Consider the following 21,577-nt stretch of genomic DNA (forward strand, 5'->3'; position numbering starts at 1 on the left):
CAACACATAAACCTGAGGGGTTTCTCTGTGCCACCCGGAATCAAAAACACTGAGTTTTGGCTAACCAGCCCGGTTCTCCCACCCAGCCGAGCATCCTGAGCTTCCCTCCAGCCTCCTGCAGATTTATTTGCTGCACAAATCCCCTGCTCCCACCCAGTGTGGCAGCGACGCCTTCGGAGCACCGGGTGTTCCACACAGCGTGGGGAGGGCTTGGGAAGGGGTTAATGGGTGGGCACAGGCAGAGCTGGGGAGTTGCTAGGAGACTTGGGGCTTTGGGATGCTGGATGTGATGCTCAGCCAATGGAGAAGTCCTCTGAGGAGTAAATCTGCTAATTTGGGCGTCGTTGGTTGCAGGGGCTCGGGGTGGATGTGGGTGCTGAGCAGAGCTGACCCTGACCCCCTCCTCCCAGCCCCACACTGGTGCTTTCCCATCCTGCTCCTGTGGTTTCAATTAAACCGCTGAATTAATCTCCAGCAATAAACTCAGCTGCTATTGTAGTTTGCTTTGGGATTCATCATCACTTTTGCAGCAAATACAGCAATTAAACAGAGAGGCCTTGGTAGCTCAGGGGGGGAAAGCTGGGCTCCCCCAGGCTGGTGTTTGGGATTGGGGTACCCAGGTCCCCCCCAGGTTAGTTTTCACCAGCCCAAAGCCCTTTGTGGAGAATGCTGAGAGCAAGGGGAGCTGGAGGAGGCACCACTGCCCCCCCTCACCTGCATATGCTCCTCCAGATGGCCCAGGCTGCTGCTCTCCATGTGGGAAAAGGTTTTAAATTAAAATCTTCCCCGTGTTTTTTGGCGATTTTTGGCTGGGTTTCTTTCCCCTGACTTTCCAGCTCTCTGGCCCATTTGCCATCATTAACTGCAGATGGAGTGGCAGCAGAATGGAGCTGGGTAGGCACAGGGGGGTCTCCAGCCAGGGCCCAGACCCACAGACACAGCCTTGCACCCCACAGTGAGCCCCTCTCAGCCTGGGGTCAGCCCTGTCTCCCCACAGCCCTCCTTGGCTGTCAGGAAAATGAATTGTTCCTTTCTGGAGATCCCTGATGATCCCCCCAGCCAGCCCCTCTCCTATGTCCTCCCTGTCACCATCCTTGCCCTGCCAAAAGGGCAGGCAGCACTCTGGATATCCATCCCAGTGGGATCTGACCTGGATCTGCTCCAAACCAGAGCCTTTTCCTACCCACCAGCTGCTCATGATGTCCCTCTCACCAAGTGTAGAGATGGGACAGGACAGGAGAGAGGGATGGGATGGGATGGGATGGGATGGGATGGGATGGGATGAGGATGGATGCAGCTTCCCTGCTATCCACAAGCCTGGCAGAGGAGCAATACCCACACCAGGGCAGGATCTGGCCCCTCCAGGGACTCTGGGATGCCAACTTTTCAGAGAAACAGCGGATTACAGCACATCAGCTCCAATCAATACTCTGCCGTAGCAGGGAGCAAAGGGAAAAGAGGAACAAAAAGAGGTTTCTCATTTGCGGGGGATTTGGGGCTTTTGTTGTGTTTGGAGGGAGGAGAGGGAAAAAAAACTTGAAAAGGGCTGGGAAGGAAGAGCTGGAGGGGACAGAGCAGCACCCACCCCTCTGGGACACTGCTGCAGGGTGGGACCCTCTGAAACACTTGGGGTGCCAGGATAGGGATGTGGGCATGGAGTGGGATTGGGATGGAAATGGGGTAGGCACAGGATGCTCCATCTCCTCATGGCACAGAGGGTTCCATTCTCTCCTCCCCAGACCATGGCATCTGCAGCAAAGAGGGCCAAAAGTGGACGACAGGGTTTGGCAGAGGGGAAAGAGGAAAAAAGATGCTCAGCCCTGGTCTGGTCCTGCTGAGACCCTCACAAAGCACAACCAGGCTGGGGGATGCTCTAGACAAAACAGGGGTGTTAAAGGAGGGGTTTTAAAAACCCAAATATCTTGCAGGAACAAGGACAGAAACGATGCCACTGACCCCATGTGGGCTGCAGCCCAAGAGCTCTTTGTGGGTGGTTTGTCTCTTGTCTGAGCCATCGATTCCCCCTGTGGAAGAAAAAGGCCCTGACACAGTGAGCGGTGTCCTGCCGTGTCACTCAGTGATGGACCTGGGGGAGAGGCTCCTTCCCTGGCAGCCAAAACGGGCTGGAAAAGGGGGACAGGGGAGCCTGCACAGCCTCAGCACAGGGCAGGGCTGGAACAGGAGCTGGGGACACACAGGGGAGCCTGGGGACACACAGGGGAGCCTGCACAGCCTCAGCACAGGGCAGTGCTGGGACAGGAGCTGGGGACACACAGGGGAGCCTGGGGACACACAGGGGAGCCTGGGGACACACAGGGGAGCCTGCACAGCCTCAGCACAGGGCAGTGCTGGGACAGGAGCTGGGGACACACAGGGGAGCCTGGGGACACACAGGGGAGCCTGCACAGCCTCAGCACAGGGCAGTGCTGGGACAGGAGCTGGGGACACACAGGGGAGCCTGGGGACACACAGGGGAGCCTGCACAGCCTCAGCACAGGGCACTGCTGGAACAGGAGCTGGGCACACCCTGGGCTGCCCCGCTCCTGTGCAGGGACCCCCGCAGCAGCCACACTGCCAGCAGGGAGAGCCCCCAGCGGGGACCAGGGTGGGTTTTGTCACTCCGGGTCGGTGGCCCGGTGAAGGACCAGCGAAGGACCATCCGGGCACCGCAGCGTTCTCCCTCGGCTGCTTGGGATGAGGCTCACGCAGCTCCTCTGCATTCCGCGCTCTCGCCGGCGCGGGGACGGAGAGCTTTGAAGGAGCTGCCCTTTCATTATTAATATGATGATGATGTCTGACGCCGTGCGTGTGCAGCGACGGCTCTGCCTCCCCTGGCTCCCTGCCAAGGAAAGCACACGCTGTTCCTGGGGAGGGCTCGGTGTCCCCGACCCCAGCCCTGGCACCGTGTCTGGGACAGTCCTGGTGCCCCTCTCTGGGCTGGACCCACGGATATCGGTGCGCTCACCAGCCCTGGCACCGAGTGTGGCTGAGCACAAGGAGGGTGAAGTGCCACCCTCCTGTCGCACTCTCTGTAGTGTCCTGTCCCCACGGGGGCACAGCGCTGACCCCAGCCCAGCCTCTGCCCGACATCCCCACTGCAACTCTGCTCGCTGTCTTGGACCACAACGTAGGAGAGAGTGTCTGAAATGTTTCAAAGGGCTCTATTTAGAGCTTGGGTCTGATCCTGTGTTGCTTCAGCTGTTTTCTTCCCCCAGGCCAAGCCGGGACCGGGGGGCAGCGCGGGCAGAGCAGCTCCGGGAGGAGAAGCGCTGCCAGGAGCCACAGCTCCCGCAGGAGCCGCAGCCTCCCGGCATCCTCACATCAAACCTCTCCCGCTTTTGCCCTCGGGCCACTGCCTGAGACATGAATCATCCTCTCCGATGCCGATCGATCCGGGCTGGGCTCTGGCAGAGCCCCCTCCCCAGCCCCGGGGGTGGGTCTGTGCCCATCGGTGCCCAGCCACCACCGTGTGCCCAAAACAAGGCGCACCCTGAGCGCCCAATCCCTCCCGACACAGCCTGTGGAGCTGGGCCCAGCGCTGTGGGGCCGAGGGTCTCAGCTGGCCATGGACGCCCCTTCCCATGTCCCCAATTCCACAGCCACAGCCGGACCCTGTGACAGGTAACAGGAGGTGGCACGGCTCAGTGTAAGGCAGTGATGGGCCAGGCCAGTGTCCCTGCTGGCCCCTGGCACGGGCAGGGCTCACCCTGAGCATCACTGAAGCTCCCAAAACCCCTTTGCCAGGGTGGCAACCTCCATCCCGCTCACCTCATAGCTTGGAGACCGGCAACTGGGGGCACCACTGGGACCGAGCACCCTCCCAGGGGACAGCAGTGGGGACACCCCACACATGACAGGGCTGCGAGGGACCAGCCCTGCCGGCACAGCCCGGCCAGCAGGCTCCCAGATCCCACCCTGCACCACCTCCGCAGTCCGGCTGTGGGCTATGTCAAGGTATGTTGGATTGCAAATTAAGCGTCAGCCCCGCTGCACGGTCCCGGCTCCATCTGCAGAAAATGAGTTGCTGGACTTGGAGAGTGTCCAGTTGTGCAGCTCGGCGTGCCTAACGCCCAGGGCTGACAAGCCACTGAATCACTCCTCCCCGCGCTGCCAGGCCACATGAAGCCAAGATGCATTTCTTTTTAATGATAAGTTTTTATTGTTTGGAGTTCTGCTTAAACAGCTTCCCGGGGGCAGCGCCTCCTGCCTCCGGGAGCCGAGCCCGGCTGGTGCGGGCACACCGAGCACCAGGGGCACGGGCTGGCCGGGCTCAGCTGCACAGGGAAGTCCTTGAAAAGCATCCATGGGGAAGGAGCTGGGCTGGCAGCCACGAGTGAGCATCGCCCGGTAAATCCACACAAAACATCTCTGCAGCCAAAGGCAGGATTTGCACCTGGCCGGGAGACAATGCACTCACCCCACACACACACACGGGAACCGATGGATTGAGGCAACGCCTGTGCTCCCCTCTCTGCCCCACAGAGCTCTTAGGGAATATTGGCCAGCCCAGCACGCATCCAGCTCTTCCCAAAATAGGGTGTGTGCCCTGGAGACAAGCTGCTTGAACCCCTGGTCCCCCACACATGCAACGTGCGACACCTGTGCCACCCCTGCCCCACAGACAGGCAGCCCCCACCCCAGTGGAGCTACACGGGAGCTGCTGCAGGTCCCGATTGGGGCTGAGCTCCAGGACAGCGACCCAGGGGGATTTGGGGGTGCCCAGGGGACCCCCCCGTGCTGCAGGACAAGGGGCTGCAGGGCTGCCCAGGAGGTTTCCCAGGGGATTCTCAGCCTGGAGAGAGAGCTCAGCCTCCCCCCAGCCGGATTGAAGCAGCTCTGAGCCATCGCTGCTCTCACGCTGCTCCTCTGAACCTCTCAGCAACGCTCCTGCCCGCAGGTCAGACAAGTGGCAAATAAAAGATTTACGGGAGGTGCGGCAAAGCTCTGGGAAGGGAGAACCACATCCACACGGGAGCGGCGGCACACGGGGCCGGGAGGGAGCCCTGGCACGCAGGGCCAGCCCCACGGCTCGGGGCTGGCAGCGCTGGGCTTCGGGCAGCGCTGTGACCCTGTAGGGGCTGGGGGCGGCTGTGCCTCGCCCCGGCTCCGCAGAGTGCGCCGGGGTTTGCTCCGAGAGCCCCCCAGCACTTCGGCCACCCTCGGGCGCAAAGGTTTGGGGGGTGGCGATGCCAATGCCGCCCTCTCCGCCCCTACGCCCGGCACCCTGCCCATCCCTGCCCACCCGTGGGACTGAGCCCCACCAGCTCGGGGCGTTCCGCCGGAGGATGTGGGGGCGTTTCTCCGGCAAGGGGTGAGCGGGTTCCGGGGGCACCCCCCGCTCTCCCCCCGGGCCCTGCAGCACCCCCGATCCCGCTGGCACCCCGCCTTACCTGCTGCCGCTGCTCCAGCTGTGCTGCCACATCTGGGCAGCCGCGGAGCCCGGGGCTGGAGGGGGGGTTCGGGTCCGGGTCCGGAATGATCGGGGGGCGGCGGGCGGTGCTGGGGGAGGCGGGGAGATCCCCCGGGGCATCACCGGGCGGGGTGCCCGGAGCGGGGCCGGGGGAGCCCCGGGGGGGGTCGGGGCGGGCGGGGAGGGAAGATCCACCCCCGTGTCCGTGCCCGTGTCCTCCCTCCCTCCTCTTCCTCCCTCCCTCCTCCTCCTCCTCCTCCTCCGCCGCCGCCGCCGCCGCCGCCGCCCGTCCTCCGCCGCGGCCAGCCGGGCAGCGCGGGCGGGCCGGGGGCTGCGCCGCCGGGGAGGAGGTTTTGGGGGGCTTGTGGGGGTCCGGGCACTTACTTGGGCTGGAAGTTGGCGGCGCGATGGGGAACGAGCGTTGGAAAACCGTGGGAGGAGCCTCGCAACTTGAGGATGGGCAGCAGGAGAAATCACAGGTACGGGGCGGGGGGCAAGGGGGGCAGGGGGGGGTCACCCAGCCCGGGGGTCCCAGCCACCCCCCAGTGTCCTCAGCGAGCTTTTCTCCCGGCGCACCCCAGCATGGCGAGCTGTCCCCTGTCCCCACCGTGCGGAGCCCCCCGGGCTGCACCTCCTCACCCCCCTCCCAATTAATGCGTTCATTAACCTGCGGGTTAATTAACCCGGGACTGCCCCGGGCTGGGACAGCGTGCGATGCTCCGGTGCTGCCACACAGCCGAACCGCTCTAAACTGCTGAAATAACCCTTTAAAGGGGATTTGGCATCTCAGCTCCGCGCTGCAGCCGGGCTCACCCCTCCCGGTTCGGGGGCTCCCGGCTCCCGGCCCCCGCCGGATTTGGGGGGAGGCCGGCGCTGCGGCGGCAGAGCCTGCGGTGACACGCGGGGATCCGGCACGTGCCGAGCCCGTTTGCACACCCCGCCGCACGTGTGGCAGCTCCACAGCCCGGCCGAGCGGGCTGCGAGCCCGGCAAGCGCGGGATGGCTCGGCTTGGAAGGGATGTTAGAGATTACCCAGTTCCGACCCCCGTGGCACGGGCAGGGACACCTTGCAGGCTGCTCAATCCCCCACCCAGCCCGGCCCTGGACAGTTCCAGGGATAGGCACAGGGATGGGCACAGGGATGGGCACGGATGCGCGCTGAGCGCGGGCAGGGTGGGAAGGAGGAGTGCGGAGTGTGGGCAAACGTGTCTGCGAGGAGCTGCAGGACAGCAAATCTCCAGCGAGCCTGCGAGCGAAGGGAAAGGACCCAGAGCTGGCAGTGCTGCCCTTCCTCGGCACCCAGGAGCTGGGCAAGCAGGGGGGGCGACACGCTCGACCCCCGCTCCGCCACTCTCCTGTCCCCTGACACCCGCAGCAAGGCAAGAGAGGGGTTTCTGCCCGAATTCTCCTTCTGCCAGCGGCTCAGTGGAGAGGGGCTGCGCGCCCCGGCAGAGCCCTGACCCCAGAGAGAGAAACCAGCCTGTCCTGCCCTCCCCTCCCTGGCAGACCCCTGACCCCCCGAGAGTGAAACCAGCCTGTCCTGCCCTCCCTGGCAGACCCCTGACCCCCCGAGAGTGAAACCAGCCTGTCCTGCCCTGCCCTCCCTGGCAGAGCCCTCCCTGTGCACAGGGATTCGAGCGGTGCCACCAGTCTGGAGCTGCCACCCCCCGGTTTGTGCCCCCGAGGGCGAGCCGGGCAGGATCAGGACGGATCCAGCCCCACAAGGCAGCGGGGCCGGGTGGTTCGCGGTGGGTTTCAGGGATGCTCGGAGTTTGCCGTGCTCCGGTGGAGCCCAGCCCAGCCCAGCGTGCTCACCCACGGAGCGGCTCGGTGCGCTATCCATCCTGCCCGTGCTCTCTCCTCTCCTCTCCCCATCCGCAGAGCGCGGCGTGCCGAGGCAGCTGTGGCAGGCAGGCTCTGGGTGACGGAGCAGAGCAGGAAAACGGGAGCGGGGTTCGGTTCAGCCGCTCCGTGCCCGCGGGGGTGACACAGCCCCGGCCAGGGCGAGGGAAGGCGGCTGCAGCCCCGAGCCGAGCAGGGCGGGATGGGCGGCGAGGGAGGACAGGGACGGAGCGGGGGAGCAGAGCGAGGATGCAAACTGAGCTCTGAGTGAGCGATGGGTCCGGGCTGGGGGACCCTGCAGCGCTGGGTGGACCCCGGCAGGGAGGTGCGGGTACCTGGACTAAAGTTACACCAGCAGCTGAGCCTGGGCGATGCAAACCTCAGTGTTCGCTTACCTGGGAAGCAGAACAGAGGCTCTGGTTCGTCCCTGGCTCAGGGCACAGCCCGGGGGCAGAGCAGAGCAGCCAGGCTGCGGGAACGCTGCCTGCCATCCCTCAGTCTGCTGGGCTGGAGAGCAGCAGGGATTGTGCAGGAGCAGAGGGGACTCCTCATCTTAGAGCATCTCCCAGGGCAGAGCTCAGCCTCTGCTGCCACCCCTGTCCATCCATGCTCTCCAGGGAACAGCCACCTCTGTGTGCCCTGGGGACAAGCCAGCTCGTGTCCTTCCCTTCCCACAGGCTGCAAGTGCTGGAGCTGTTTGTCCCCATCCCAGAACGGCCAGTCTGGCTGGCTGAGTGGGCTGGGGGCTGATTTGAGGCTCTTGATGGGGTCCAGAGCTGCTCAGGAAGTGTGGCTGGGTCACCAAGGACCCATGGGTGACCAAGTGTAGATCCTGTGCCAGGGCAGGGCATGGAGAGCCCGACTCACCAGGGACACAACCATCCCTTGGATCCTGCCTGGGGCTCCCTCCAGGCTCCAGAGCAGGTTTGCAAGTGAAGATCAGCTCATCCCAGGCACCACTCAGTCTCACAGCTTCTGCTCTCCTTAGGAAAGATGATTTCAAGACACTGGGACCTCCAGCCCAGTGGATATCCCCAGGGGAACATCAATAACCAGGGCAGGGGGATGTCTTAAAGCTGTCCAAAAGTCTTGGCAAGAATTCCAGGAGCTTGAGGCCATGGAACAGACAGCAGGAACCCTACGGATGATGAGAGCTGGCTCATGGTGAGGCAGGAGTGAGTGGCAGGGGGTATCTGCAGGGTCCCTTGCCCAGCTGGGCATGCTGCTGCAGTGCTGCTGTGCTGGAGGGGCTTGGGGGGCCCCCCATTCCAGTTTGGAGCATTGCTGGTGCCACTGGCTGGGTTTGCCTCCTCTCCCCACTGCAGGTTGCCAGGTAACACAAACCTGCCAGCAAAACGCCGTGGGACTCCTGAGGCTGCTGCCACTCAGGATCCCGCAGCCACAAGCAGGGGGGATCCCTTTGGAAGGGGATTGGCCCCCAGTTCCTGCTGCTGGTGGGAGGGCAGTGATTGTGAGGCTTGAGGGCTGGAAAACAGCTGGATACAGCTGCTGGTGTGGTACACCCAGACAGAGCTGGGAGGTTTTGGTGTGTTACAGCCCAGCTGGGATTGTGTGGCTATGGGAAGAGGAGCCTCATCCACTCATGGCTCTGTTCTGGGAGCTCTTTCTGCTCAAAAGGGACCTTGTGCCCTGCAGCTCCGTGTGCCCCTCGAGCTGGGCATGGCTCATTGTGGGGAGCAGCATGGGAGGGCACAAAGCCCTGGAGATGAGGGTGCTGTGACAGCCAGGACAACCACAGGGACACGGTCCCTGCTCACCCTGTAGATCTCACTGACACTGGCCTTTGGCCAGCAGCCACCGCTCCTGTCACTCCAGGCCGCTGAGGGGCCCAGCTGAGCCCAGGTCCTGGGTGCCCATTTAAGGATGTGAGCAATGGGCATCTGCCACCTCTGTCTGCCACCATCCTGCTGCTCCTGGGTGTCCCTGTGCCCCCAAGCAGGGCTCTGTGTCTACACACACACCAGGCAAACTCCTCTACCCCCTGATTGCCCAGTTTTCCTTATTGCCTTTGACATCTCCTTTTAACCTGCACCGAGGGGCTGAGCCTGGGGCTGTGTCCTCCCTGCAGGTGGCTTCCATCCAGCCCAGTGCTGTTTGATCTCCCTCCATGGAGAAGACGAGAAACCCAGAGCACTCCCTGGGGCTGGTGGGGCATCCTCAGCCCCCCAGCCAGCCCTGCTGCTGCTGTGGGGTCACCTTAATGCAAATGGTTGCGTGAGAGGGAATGAAATGAAGGGTGCTTGAAGGAAGGTGTCACTCCAGATAGATGTGCACGGGAGGGGACAGGGCCTGGGAAATCTTTGCAGATGCAGCAATTTTCCCCTCATTTCTGGGCAAAGTAGTCTTTGTCTCTCTGAATCTGCAGTTTGCTGCCAGCCCTGCAATTCCTTGTGACAGCCGTGGCCAGGGTCAGGGGGAAATCACAGCCTCTGTCCTGCAGGTGTAACGAGCAGGGGAGGGGACAGGGAGCCGATGGGATCGGGTGGCAGCTCACCCGCCCTGCACCGACTGTGCTGGCACTGGAGGCTGTGCAGGGAGAAAAGGCTCCTGGTGGGCATGGAGCAGGTGCCAGGGGCTGAGCCCGTGGCTCTGAGCAGCAGCAGAGCTGCCAGAGGGGCTGGGGGGGGGGGGGGGGGGGGGGTCAGAGACCTTTCCCAAAGTGACTCTCCCTTGCCAGGAGGCTCTGGGACTGATCCAAAGCTTTGGGAGCAGCTCTGCCCCCTCCAGCAGGAAATTAGGTGACAAGGGGGATGAAGATAAGTTGCCTGCCATAGCTGGGAGCTGCCCTGTGCACAGCAGGTCCCCACATTACTCAGTGACCCCAGCACAGCCCCACAGCCACCAGTGCTGCTCTCCCTGTGGTCCCGCTGTGAGGGACACGAGGTGTTTTCCCATTTTCCCCCCACATTTGTGCCCAGGGCAGCAGGGAGCCCCACACACATCTCTGGGGGAGCCAGGGCTGCTCCAGCCGAGGATCAGAGCTGTAAATAAAACATGCCACGGGAGCGGGCGGTGCCGTGCCTTGCTCTCGTTATTATTTCATGGCCCGCTCCCCGGCGGGCTCGGCTGCTCTGCTCACTCACTGCTCACCCGTGTCCCTGCAGGGCTCCCTGAGATCCTCCCCTCCCTCAGAGCCATTGCCAGACCCCAAATCCTGTGCAGAGCCCACCTGAGGAGTGAGGGGATGGGGCAGTGCTGATGGCCTCCTTGTCCCTGCAGGGCTCCCTGGGGTCCCCACCCTCAGAGCCATTGCCAGACCCCAAATCCCAGGCAGAGCCCCCCTGTGAGGGGTGAGGTGATGGGCAGTGCTGACGGCTTCTGTGTCCCTGCAGGGCTCCCTGGGTCGCCACCCCGCCTCAGAGCCATTGCCACGCCCCAAATCCCGTGCAGAGGCTGCCTGTGAGGGGATGGGGCAGTGCTGATGGCCTCTGTGTCCCTGCAGGGCTCCCTGGGGTCCTCCCTGCCCTCAGAGCCATTGCCAGGCCCCAAGTCCCGGGCAGAGCCTGTCTCTGGGGTGAGGAGTGAGACCCCAAATCCCGTGCAGAGCCCACCTGAGGGGTGAGGGGATGGGGCTGATGGCGTGTCCGTGTCTGCCCGCAGAGGATGAGCTGTGGCTACATCCTGTGCACCGTGCTGCTCTCGGTGGCCGTGCTCCTGGCCGTGACGGTCACCGGCGCCATCCTCTTCATGAACCACTACCACACGCCCGTCACCGAGCCGCCCCCCGTCATCAGCACCAACCCCGAGGAGGCCAACGCGCTGGTGACCATCGAGAAGGCCGACAGCTCCCGCATCAACATCTTCATCGACCCCAACTGCCCCAGCGCCGCCGGCGCCCTGGGCCGCGTGGAGGGCCTGCAGAGCTCCCTGCTGCACGCCCTCACCGAGCACGACGCCGAGGCCAAGGCCACCAAGGGCCAGCAGAAGGCCCTGCTGGTGACGGTGGCGGACGAGGTGGCCAAGCTGCTGAGCCACGCCGTGCAGCTGCGTGCCGACTGCGACGGGCTCAAGAAGGGGCACAGCGCCATGGGGCAGGAGCTGAGCGCCCTGCAGGGAGAGCAGGGCAGGCTCATCCAGGTGAGCTGGGGCTGGCAGTGCCAGGCAGGGCAGGCCCCACTCCTCCTGCCATCGTGAGCCACCCAGCTGCAATCCCCTACCACCACCCCAACCTGAACCTCCTCACTTCTCCTTACCCTAGGACTAGTCTACAAATGAATTCAAGGCGGATTAGAATGAGCAGAATAACAGAAAGTTAGTCTAAAATGGTTGATTTCGACTCAACAGATTATAACTCCCACCCTATAACTTTATTTATGTCCTACCTCCACCTAAGCTTCTACTCAGCCTTCACCCTAAGCAGCCTAGGCCTAGCCTTCCACCAAACCCGTCTATCCTAACCCAGTGAACCCCAAGAACCCCTGGGGGTAGAATTCCCTGTGCCAATGTCCCTGGGGCATGGCTGCTCCTGCCCTCAGCATCCAGGGGAGAGCTCCAGGTGAAGGAGCTGAGGTTGAAGGTAAGTGCTTGGGAATTGGAAGCTGGGAAGTCTCCCTGCCAAACCACCCCAGTGCCAGTGAGCCTGGTGTGCAGCCTCCCATGTTGTGGGTGTCCCAGCTCCAGGTCCAGTTTATGGGCTCCAGAGAGCTAAGCACACCAGAGAACCTTCTCAAGGGCAGTTCATGCAGCAATCAGCCCCCACTCCTTACAGTCCCCAAAATTTCCCAGCCAATGAGCTGTATTGAAATGCTTACCTGAGTATGCAGGGCTCTGCCAGGTGTCACAGCAAGATCCAGGGCATGGCTGGGTGCTGCATGCCTGACCCTCTTGGCACTCAGCTCCCTCTGCCCAGAGCTGCTTGTTTCTTGCTGCTTCGCTTCTCTGCCCATCCTGGTGCTCTGCCACAGCCACCCCGTGTCCCTGTCCCAGCCTGGGTCACCTCAGGGGATGACAGGAGCTGGGGGCTGCCTCAGGACACGGCTATTCCTGCCGCCTCCGTCATTCTGTCCTTGCCCAGAGATGCTCCTTATCCCGTGGGATTGCAGCACCACTGCACCCAGCTTTGGGGATTTCTCCTCCCTGGGGGCAGTAGGTGCTTATCTGGACCTTGAGCCCTGCCAAAAATCAAGAGATAAAGCAGCAGAGATATTTTATGGCATCTGTGGATTTACACCCTGGCATTGCTGAGCACGGTGGCCAAGGGGCAGGGAGGGATGTGGAAGGGATTTAACCATTTCACCCCAATTTCTGTGTCTCCCCCCGCCGTGTCCCTGCCCGTAGCTGCTGTCGGAGAGCCAGAGCAGCATGGCCCGGCTGGTGAGCTCCGTCAGTGACGCGCTGGACTCGCTGCAGAGGGAGCGCGGCGGGGCCCGGCCCCGGCTCAAGGCTGACCTGCAGCGAGCCCCGGCCAGGGGAGCCCGGCCCCGGGGCTGCTCCAACGGTGAGAGGCATCCCTGGGGAGAGGGATGGGCCTGGGGATGCTCGGGGCAGGGAGGAACCACCCAGCGTGGGGCAGAGCATCCTGGAGAAGGGATAGAGCACAGCGCAGGAGGTGGGAGAGGGCGAGAGGGAAAGGGGTGTCCTGGGAGGGGGAGCTCTCACCTTGCAGCTCCCAGTCATCCATAAACCAGCCCAAAAGCCCTTTCACACCCCTGCAAAGCCATCTGCTCCCACAGAGGGTAGCAGGGACTAGGCAGAGCATTCACCTCCATCAGGTGTGGAGGGTGGCCCTGCATGGGATGAACAGTCACATCCCTCAGCCTTGGGTTGGGATGCAGCTGAGGGAGCCTGTCCTGGAGCTGGGAGCATGTTCCCACAGCCTCCCTGGGCACTGGCTGTCCCTTGTCCCCATCTGGGTGCCAGCTTGCCCTTGCCATCTCACAAGGACATGAGGGCAGTCCCTGCCAGCTGCTGGGGAGCCCCATGGTGGTGGCATCCCCCTTGGCACTGCTCACCCCGAGCATCAGAGAAGGGAGGGAAAGAGCAGAGCAGCACCAAGCTGGAAGCAAAGTTGGGAGCCTGGAAGAAATGGCAAGACATTAAATTAGCCCATTGATTAACCAGCTTTCCCCTCACCCCACCCCACCCCAATGGCACCCTGCAGGCTCCCGGCCCCGAGACTGCTTTGACATCTACGTGAGTGGGCAGCAGGAGGATGGGATTTACTCCATCTTCCCCACCCACTACCCCGATGGCTTCCAGGTCTACTGTGACATGAGCACGGACGGGGGCGGCTGGACGGTGAGTGAGCTGCCAGCAGCCCTCTGGGGACACAGGGACACGGGGACATGGGGACACGGCGCTGCTGGCACTGGGGAGATGGCACTGGGACACTCGGGGGTGTCACCAGGAGGGGCAATGTCAGGGAGGCTGGCTGTGCAGCCAGTGGTGAACCCTGAGCTGGACCCTGTGCCTGCCTGCACTGGGGAGCTGGGCTGGGGCTGGAGGGTTCAGGAGGGAGTTGGTGCCACCTCTGGGATTTGTCCTTCTCAGCAGGGCTGGGCTGTGCCATGGGGTATATGGCTGTGCATTGCCCCATTGGGGCAGTGCTGGGGCTCAGGGCAGACCCCAAACCCGGACATTTGGCCTCATTTAAGGCCAGGCTGCCTGGGGCACCTCTGCTGATTCACTCCCTGTCCAATTCACTCTGCCACAGCGGCTGCAATGGGCTGTGATCACAGCAATGAGGGGGGGGACAGGGCTCTGCCACTGCCCCAGGGAGCAGCTGGGGGTCAGCGGCCCCCCCTGCCCTGGAGGGCATCACTTGGGGTGCCAGGAGGTGTTGGGGGTCTCGCCGGGCAGCCTCTGCCCTGGGGACACGCTGGGCCAGGACCCCTCCAGCTGGGCGCTCTAGGAAACAAATCCCCACCCTCTGATCCCCCTAAGCAGCTTTGAGCAGGGCCAGCAGGGAGCTTAGCCCCCCTGCCCTCAGGGGCTGCTGAGAGCCCACCCAGGGCAGGAGGGACCTGTGCTGGGTACCAGGGTGGTACCGCAGCTCCGGTGGGGAAACTGAGGCACAGCACAGCCAGGACCTCAGCTCTAGGGGGATTACAGAGGGGAGAGGGGACCCTTCGGGCTCCCCAAGGTGCAGAGGGTCCTTGCAAACCCCGTGCACAGCCTGCACAGCCTCTGCCAGCCCCAGCCAAGCCTGAAGAGCAGCCCAAGGTGATTAGTGAGACACTCAGAGGCTTATTTAAAGCTGCTGCAGGCGGGAGGGCTCGGCTGGGCTGGGGAGGGGGCTCAGCGAGGGATTCTGAGCCTGGGAGTGCAGTGGCACAGACACCACAGAGCTCTGCCCTGCCTTGGTGGGGCCAGGGGCCAAAGCAGGGTCCCACAGACAGCCGGGGCTGGGCTGAGGGTGCCCACCCCAAGCTCCTGCTCTGGGGCTGCTCTGCAGCAGAGGGTCCCAAACGTGCCCCCAGTGCCGTGGGTGCAGGAATGGTCTCAGCCAGCTCTGGGGGAATGGGGCTGTGAGGGCACTGCCTGATCCAGGCTCCAGGAAAGCCATGGCATGGATGGGTGCTGTGGGGCAGAGCTGAGAAATCCCCTCCCCTTCCCTTCCCTTCCCGAATGATTTCTCCTGACATTTGGGCTCATTTGCATGTGGGTGGGTGGGTGAAGCGATGGCAGCAGCTGAATCAATTTTGACTCGGGAGCTGCTGAGCTCAGCTTTAGGCTGCCTGGGCAGCTCAGGGGCCAGGGCCAGAGCTCAGGACCTCCCTGTCCCCAGAGCCTGCTCTGCAGGGTCCTGCTGGCTCCCTGTCCCCATCCTGGGCTGTTTTGTCCCCCCCTCTGTCCTGCCCAGCAGCAGCAGGGCCACGTTTGTGCTGCTGGGGATGTGGATCTGGGTCAGTGCCACCCCTGCCCTGTGCCCAGCACGGCCTGGGGCTGCAGGGGCTGCCCTGGGGCTGCTCAGCCCAGCTCTGCCCCTCACACTCACCTCTGGCTCTTCCTGAAAGTGATGATGGCATGGTGGAGGTCAAGGGAACTCAGCAGGGCTCCAAAAGCGTCCTTTTCACATGATGTTGTCTTCAGGATGTCTTTGCAAATGCCCCACGCTCCTCCCAGTGCTCCTGAGCCTCCATTGCTCCTCATTTGGGGTAAAATCCCCTGGATCAGCACCTCAGTTCCTCAGCATCACCTCATGTGCAGTGAGAACTGGGAAATGGTGGAGAGCCAAAGAAAGCAGGAGAAAAGGCTGTGCCAGCAGCACAAGGGCTGTGGTGACATCAGGTGACAGCTCCCAGCCTCAGGGGTGCCTGCTGTGCTGGGACACTGCTGGGGACAGCCTCAGCAGCCTGGAGAGGGGTCCTGGACAGGGATGGGGCTGGGCATTGACACTGGGCTGGGGTAAAGCACAGGCAGGGCTGAGGCGAGCCACAAACAGGTCCTGTTTCCAGAGGATGTGGTTTATGCGCCACCACAAACAGCACAAGACAATTCTGCTGGCAGGGCTGGGCAGGAGCAGCTCCTGGGAGGGCAGAGCTGCCAGCTCTGGTGTTCACATCTGTCCCAAGGCACTGGCACATCTTGGGGCCTGGCTCTGCTCTGCTCAGAGCTTCTCCCTGGCTTTCTTTGGGTCTCCCTGCTGTGACAGGACTCAGAGAACACCCTGGGCTCTGTGCCATGGCTGCCAAAACTGGACCAGGAACCTCAGCTCTGTGGTGGTTCAGGATGTCCCCACACTGGGAGCTTCAAGCCCACCAGGAGTCTGGTGGAGCTGAGGGAGAGGAAGCTGCCAGTGACAGGCACAGGCTGCTGCTCCCGCTTTTCACTTCTTTCAACCCATTTTTCTGGGTTTGTGGCTCTGCAGGAGGCTGTCCCTGCCCCACAGGGGCAACTGGGGGAGGCAGAGAATGAGGGAGATAAATATTTCAGCCTTGCCTTTAAAGAAGGGAGGGAAATCCTTTTTGCTTAAGAGGGGGGTGATGCATATTTGATGAGGAGGGAAAAAGCAGCGAGGCAGGGCTGGAACAGTATGATGCTGTGGGTCACTGGTGCACCCAACATCCCCAGCACCCACAGAGGGTGATCAGGAGGCCCCCACAGCCCTGCCTGCACCTGGAGGGTGCAAAAAGAGGCACAGAAGGGATTGTGCATGAGAGATGATGAGGACGGAGCAGGACACAGAGACTCCAGCACTCACCAACAACAAACCTGGCTTCAAACCCCTTTGGGGCTGAGTCTGGTGGGCTGAGAGGCACTGAGGCTTCTCCTGGGGTGATTCCTGAGCTGTGCCAAGGCTCAGGCAGCGGAGCCCTGTCCCACACGCTTCCCTGGGCACCACTCAGGCAATTGGCCTATTTAGAGCCGTGGCTCAAAGCCGATTAGGAGGGAGCACTGGTGCTGCAGCCACTGCCTTCCCCACGCCAGCCATGGAGCTGGTGGTGGCTGGGGAAAAGCGGCTTCAGGCCCCAGTCCAGCCACGCTGTCCCCCTTTCCCAGCAAGGCTGAAGAAAGCCCCTTTAAATGGGCTTAACCACAGCTTCTCAAGTGCTCAACGCGGGGATAAAAATTAAGGCTCTAATTCTAGAAGGTAAGTACAGCAGGATCAGAGCTGTGCCAGAGCCTCAGCCAGCCCCAAAAACGCCCATCTGGGGAAGGGAAAGCACTGAGAGCTTCACAGGGGGTTCTGATTTGTGTGCCAGGGTGAAAAACCTGTATGGGAGGGCAGGAGCAGCAAGGGGAAGCAAAGGAGAGTGGCTTCCCCCAACTCCAGGGCTCATCCACATTCCCCAATCCTGGAAGCTCAGCTGGGCAGCTCTGAAGATGGGGTGCTCTGGCCCCTGGCAGGGCTCTGCCAGGGACACACCAAGTGTCCCAGCAGTCCCCACCATGGCCTCGGGAGCTCAGTGGGAATGGGCCAGGCTTGCTCAGCCAACTTTAATGCAATTAATCCAGGGCTGGAGGCTTAATTAAGTTCAAATGGTCGGGCATGAAGCAGCATTTTCTGGATCTCTGTCAATAAATCAAACCCAAAAGTATGGATAAAAGGGGATGGAACACACAGGGCACACGGGCTGGTGAGCAGATGGGAGAGGGAAAGGGAAAGGCTCTGAGCAAAGCTGCACTGAGCCCTGGATCTGCCTGGGATCTGGGGGCTCTGCAGGGCTCAGGGCAGGCAGTGCCTCACAGCTAATTTCTCTGGGAGATTACAATTTCTCTGGGAGATTAATGAGGCTGTCAGAGATGAGGTCTTATAATGGGGTGCTGCCCATGAGAGCAAGGAGATCCAGGAGGAGGAGATCAGCCCTGCTGGGTTTTCACACAGTTCTGGGCACCCACTGTTGGCAGGAGGGCTCACAGCAACCTGGGCACCCCGCGCTGCAGGACAGAGCTCGGGTTGTGCCCTCTGCGTCCCTGCTCCCCTGTGCAGGGGCAGCCTGCAGGGTGTCCATCACCCCAGGGACACCACAGACTTCCCAAGGAACTTCAGGTTCACCCCACAACTTCCCAAAGAACTTCAGGTTCCCAAAGAACTCAGGTTTCCTGAGCTCTGCTCACATTTCCAGGCAGAGGATCCTGTGAAGGGTTTTGCCTGAACGGACTCACCCACTCCTAGGATGGAGCATTTCCCCGGGGAGCTCATCCCTGTGCAATCACTGAGCCGACAGGGCTTAATTTGTGCCGCTAATTAAACAGGGGTGGGCAGCAGGGCGGGGAGCAGAGGGGTCACAAGGCTGGGAGCAGCCCCACAGCTGATGCCCTTTGTGTGTCCCCAGGTGTTCCAGCGGCGGGAGGACGGCTCCGTGAACTTTTTCCGTGGCTGGGAAGCCTACCGGGACGGCTTCGGGAAGCTGACAGGAGAGCACTGGCTGGGTGTGTGGGGCTGGCATGGCAAAACCTGGGGAGCTCCGGGGCTCCTTCGTGATGGAGGGGACACCGAGACCCCCACCCATGGGCTGGGAGGGAGGGGCTGCAGCCCTGGGCGCGCCATCCCCACACTCACCCCTTTGCCTCTGCCAGGGCTCAAGAGGATCCACCTGCTGACGGTGCAGGGCAGCTACGAGCTCCGCATCGACCTGGAGGACTTTGACAACGGCACCGCCTTCGCCCACTACGGCAGCTTCGGGGTGGGGCTCTTCTCCGTGGACCCCGAGGAGGACGGGTACCCCATCAGCATCGCCGACTACTCAGGGACTGCAGGTGGGCAGCGGGATGGGGGGCACATCCCCCATGGGCAGGGGGGTTCACAGCTGTGGTGATGTTCACAGGGGAATTAGGAAAGGGAAGAGATGAGGATCTGACTCCATGTTTCAGAAGGCTAATATATTATTTTATAAAAGAAATATTATTTTATATTTATATATAAGTATAAAATGTTATATTTTATATACAAAGAACATCTATATAAAATAATCTTTATAAAAAAATTTTATATACTATTTATACATTATTATATATAAATAATATATAAAAATACTTATATATAAATAATTTATATATAAAAATAATATTTATACATACATATATTTTATATAAATATTATATATTATCAATAAATATAAAAATTATATAAAATATTATATAACATATAAATATATAATTTAATATAAAATTATATGTTTTACATACATTTTTATATAAAAGATCTAATTTTATATTTATATAATATAAATGTGTATATTTTTATTATATAAAATATAAATATTATATTATTTATAATAGAATCTATATAGATATATATTATATTAAAACTATACTAAAGAATAGAAGAAAGGATTTCATCAGAAGGCTTGGACAGAATAGAAAAGGAATGAAAATGGAATGATAATAAAATCGTGTGACTGAACACAGTCCAATACAGCTGGACTGTGATTGGCCATTAGTTAGAAACAACAACATGAGACCAATCACAGATCCACCTGTTGCATTCCACAGCAGCAGATAATCATTACTTACATTTTGTTCCTGAGGCTTCTCAGGAGAAAAAAATTTCCATAAAACATGTCTGTGACACACAACCACCAAACCCCCTCGCTGGGGTGTTCCAGTGTCCCAGGGCAGCAGCATCAGCTGCATCCCTGCGGCTTTGGGGAGCTGGAGGTGGGTGAAGTTGGGCATCTTCTGGTTGGGGATCTGCTGGAGGAGCCCCATGGGGTGCCCAGGGGAGCCCCACAGGGCAGGAGGTGCCCATCAGGACTCCTTTCCCCCGGCACAGGTGACTCCTTCCTGAAGCACAACGGGATGAAGTTCACCACCAAGGACCTGGACAACGACCACTCGGAGAACAACTGCGCCTCCTTCTACCACGGCGCCTGGTGGTACCGCAACTGCCACACGTCCAACCTGAACGGGCAGTACCTGCGCGGCCACCACAGCTCCTACGCCGACGGCATCGAGTGGTCCTCCTGGACCGGCTGGCAGTACTCGCTCAAGTTCACCGAGATGAAGATCCGGCCCATCCGCGAGGAGAATTAGCTGATGGCATCTGCCCCCCACACCGTGCCCGCTGCCCTGCCCCTCCCCAGCTCCCTGCAGATCCACTCCCTCAGCTGCCACCCTCCTCATCCTCTCCGAGGGCTTGCCCACCTCTGAGGGGCTCCTGGGGAGCATCTGCTGTCACTGAGGGTGACTTTGGCTCCTGGGCACCCAGAGGTGTTGCCAGACCTTTGCTCCCACTGCCATGACCAGGTGTCCTGGCCAGAGCGTGACCCACAGCCTGTGCTCGTGGCTGGGGCACAGAGGATGCAGGTGTTTGGGCAGAGGTGCCCAGAAGGAAGGGAAGGATGGAGGAGGGAGGGATGCAGCAGCCCAGGCAGGCTGAGCACCTCTGGTCACCTCTGCCCTGGGCACTACACCTGGCAGTGGGCTCACCAAGCTGGCAAGGGGCTGGGGGCATTGTCATGGGGAACCCCAGCCCCCCAAACCCCCAGGACTGGGATGAGGCTGCTGCAGCTCCCCCATGGTGCTACTGGTGATGGGGAGGCTCAGCTGGGGCAGCCTGACCGTGCCAGCAATTCCTCCTTGGGCTGCAGAACGCTCTCCCCTGCCCCTGCAGGAGCAGCGCGGCTGGGGAGGGACAACCACCAGCTCCTTACTCCCCGCTGTCCCTGTCCTGGCTCCTGGAGCCCCCCAGCGGGCCAGGACACCCCAAAGTGAGCCAGAGCAGCGCTGCAAGGACGCACACCCAGAACTGAGCACAGCACGGAGCTGCTTTGGCAGTGCTGGGCAAACAGGGAGCACGGCAAGGAAGAGGAGGAGGCGAGGAAGGCTCACTTCCCAACACAGCTCTGCCTGCAGTTCACAGCCCTTCCCTCCCAACCAGACCCACTGGATTCACATCAGACTTTCACCATGCAAAGGCTGTGACCTTTCCCCAGACCCTTTGGGCAGCTCAGCCCCATCTCCCAGTGAGCCCCCTCTGCTCACTGCTGGCCTGGACACTGCACTCTGAGCTGTGGCACTGGCTGGGCACCTGCAGATATCCAAAGCCTTTCATTTCCTCAAATCCTGTTAAGGTTTTGCAAAAGAGAAGCCCCGAGTGGGGCTTAGCATCTGCAGGGCCCTGATAAGTGGGCAGCAGCACCAGCCAGCCCAGGCAGGAGCTGCCATGGGACTGATGTCTCCTGCTGGCTCCCTGGAAGGACTCAAATGGGGGATTTTGTCCAAAAAAACTGAGAACCAAATGTGATCAGGCTCTGGACTGAGAGGGGAGGGGACAGACACCCTTTACAGCATTCTCTGCCTGTGCTACAGCAGAGCCCTGCCCCAAGAAACAGCATCAGACAGACAGATGGACTGAGGAGGGGAGGAAAACTCCCCCTGTCTCCATTTCCAGGGGAGCTTAAAGCACGGGGAGATCAAAGGCTCAGCTTCCCAACTGTGCCAGGTTTGTACTTCCCTCTGTGAATCTCCTTTTTTTTAAGCCTTCCCCACCTCGGATCTTGTGCTGGACAAGATCTCTCACCCACTGGGTGAGTGTCTGTCTGTCTGCCGTGACAGAGAAACGGACAAACCACGCACTGGGATCACCACAGCTTTTACTCTGCCAGAGAGATCCTTCAGAGCCCTCAGGGCAGGGAGAGCTCTGAGCGAAGGGCACTCAGCTCTAAGCGCTCCATCCACACCCAGAACGATGGGAACTGGGAGAGCTCAGCAGTGGCATTTCTCAGCACAACAGCAGGAGCCCTGACAGCTTCCAAGGAGCTTCCTGCATTCCACTGGACCTTTCTGGAAAGGTTCCTGCCTGCATCCAACTCTACTTTTTGATCAGTTATTTCGGTGGGTTAGCTGCAGCTGGGTTTTCTGATGCTTTGGGCAGGAATGCACATGGAACCATGTGCTGGGTGGGAAGGCTCATCCCGC

At 60.7% G+C, this 21,577-nt stretch overlaps 1 protein-coding gene across 1 annotated transcript; it reads left to right on the plus strand.

Moving 5' to 3' along the window:
• The first annotated feature begins 5,760 nt into the window (after positions 1-5,760).
• On the plus strand, positions 5,761-20,931 carry FIBCD1 (fibrinogen C domain containing 1). The gene is made up of 7 exons (XM_054284401.1): positions 5,761-5,889; positions 10,874-11,350; positions 12,551-12,710; positions 13,374-13,510; positions 17,992-18,088; positions 18,236-18,415; positions 19,431-20,931. Exons 1-7 carry the CDS (start codon positions 5,818-5,820, stop codon positions 19,688-19,690), a joined length of 1,383 nt encoding a protein of 460 aa, XP_054140376.1. The 5' UTR covers positions 5,761-5,817; the 3' UTR covers positions 19,691-20,931.
• Positions 20,932-21,577: the final 646 nt, after the last annotated feature.

This window comes from Melozone crissalis, unplaced genomic scaffold, assembly GCF_028551555.1.
Source record: "Melozone crissalis strain CALT ecotype California unplaced genomic scaffold, PUWL_Pcris_2 ptg000041l_1, whole genome shotgun sequence".
Lineage (NCBI taxonomy): Eukaryota > Metazoa > Chordata > Aves > Passeriformes > Passerellidae > Melozone > Melozone crissalis.

What these genes read in the sequence shown, in the direction of transcription:
- FIBCD1 (XM_054284401.1), top strand. Translation starts at nt 5,818, where the DNA reads ATGGGGAACGAGCGTTGGAAAACCGTGGGAGGAGCCTCGCAACTTGAG. An exon ending in GCCCCGGGGCTGCTCCAACG is followed by an intron (nt 12,711 to 13,373) that starts GTGAGAGGCATC and finishes GGCACCCTGCAG; the next exon opens with GCTCCCGGCCCCGAGACTGC. An exon ending in CGGACGGGGGCGGCTGGACG is followed by an intron (nt 13,511 to 17,991) that starts GTGAGTGAGCTG and finishes GTGTGTCCCCAG; the next exon opens with GTGTTCCAGCGGCGGGAGGA.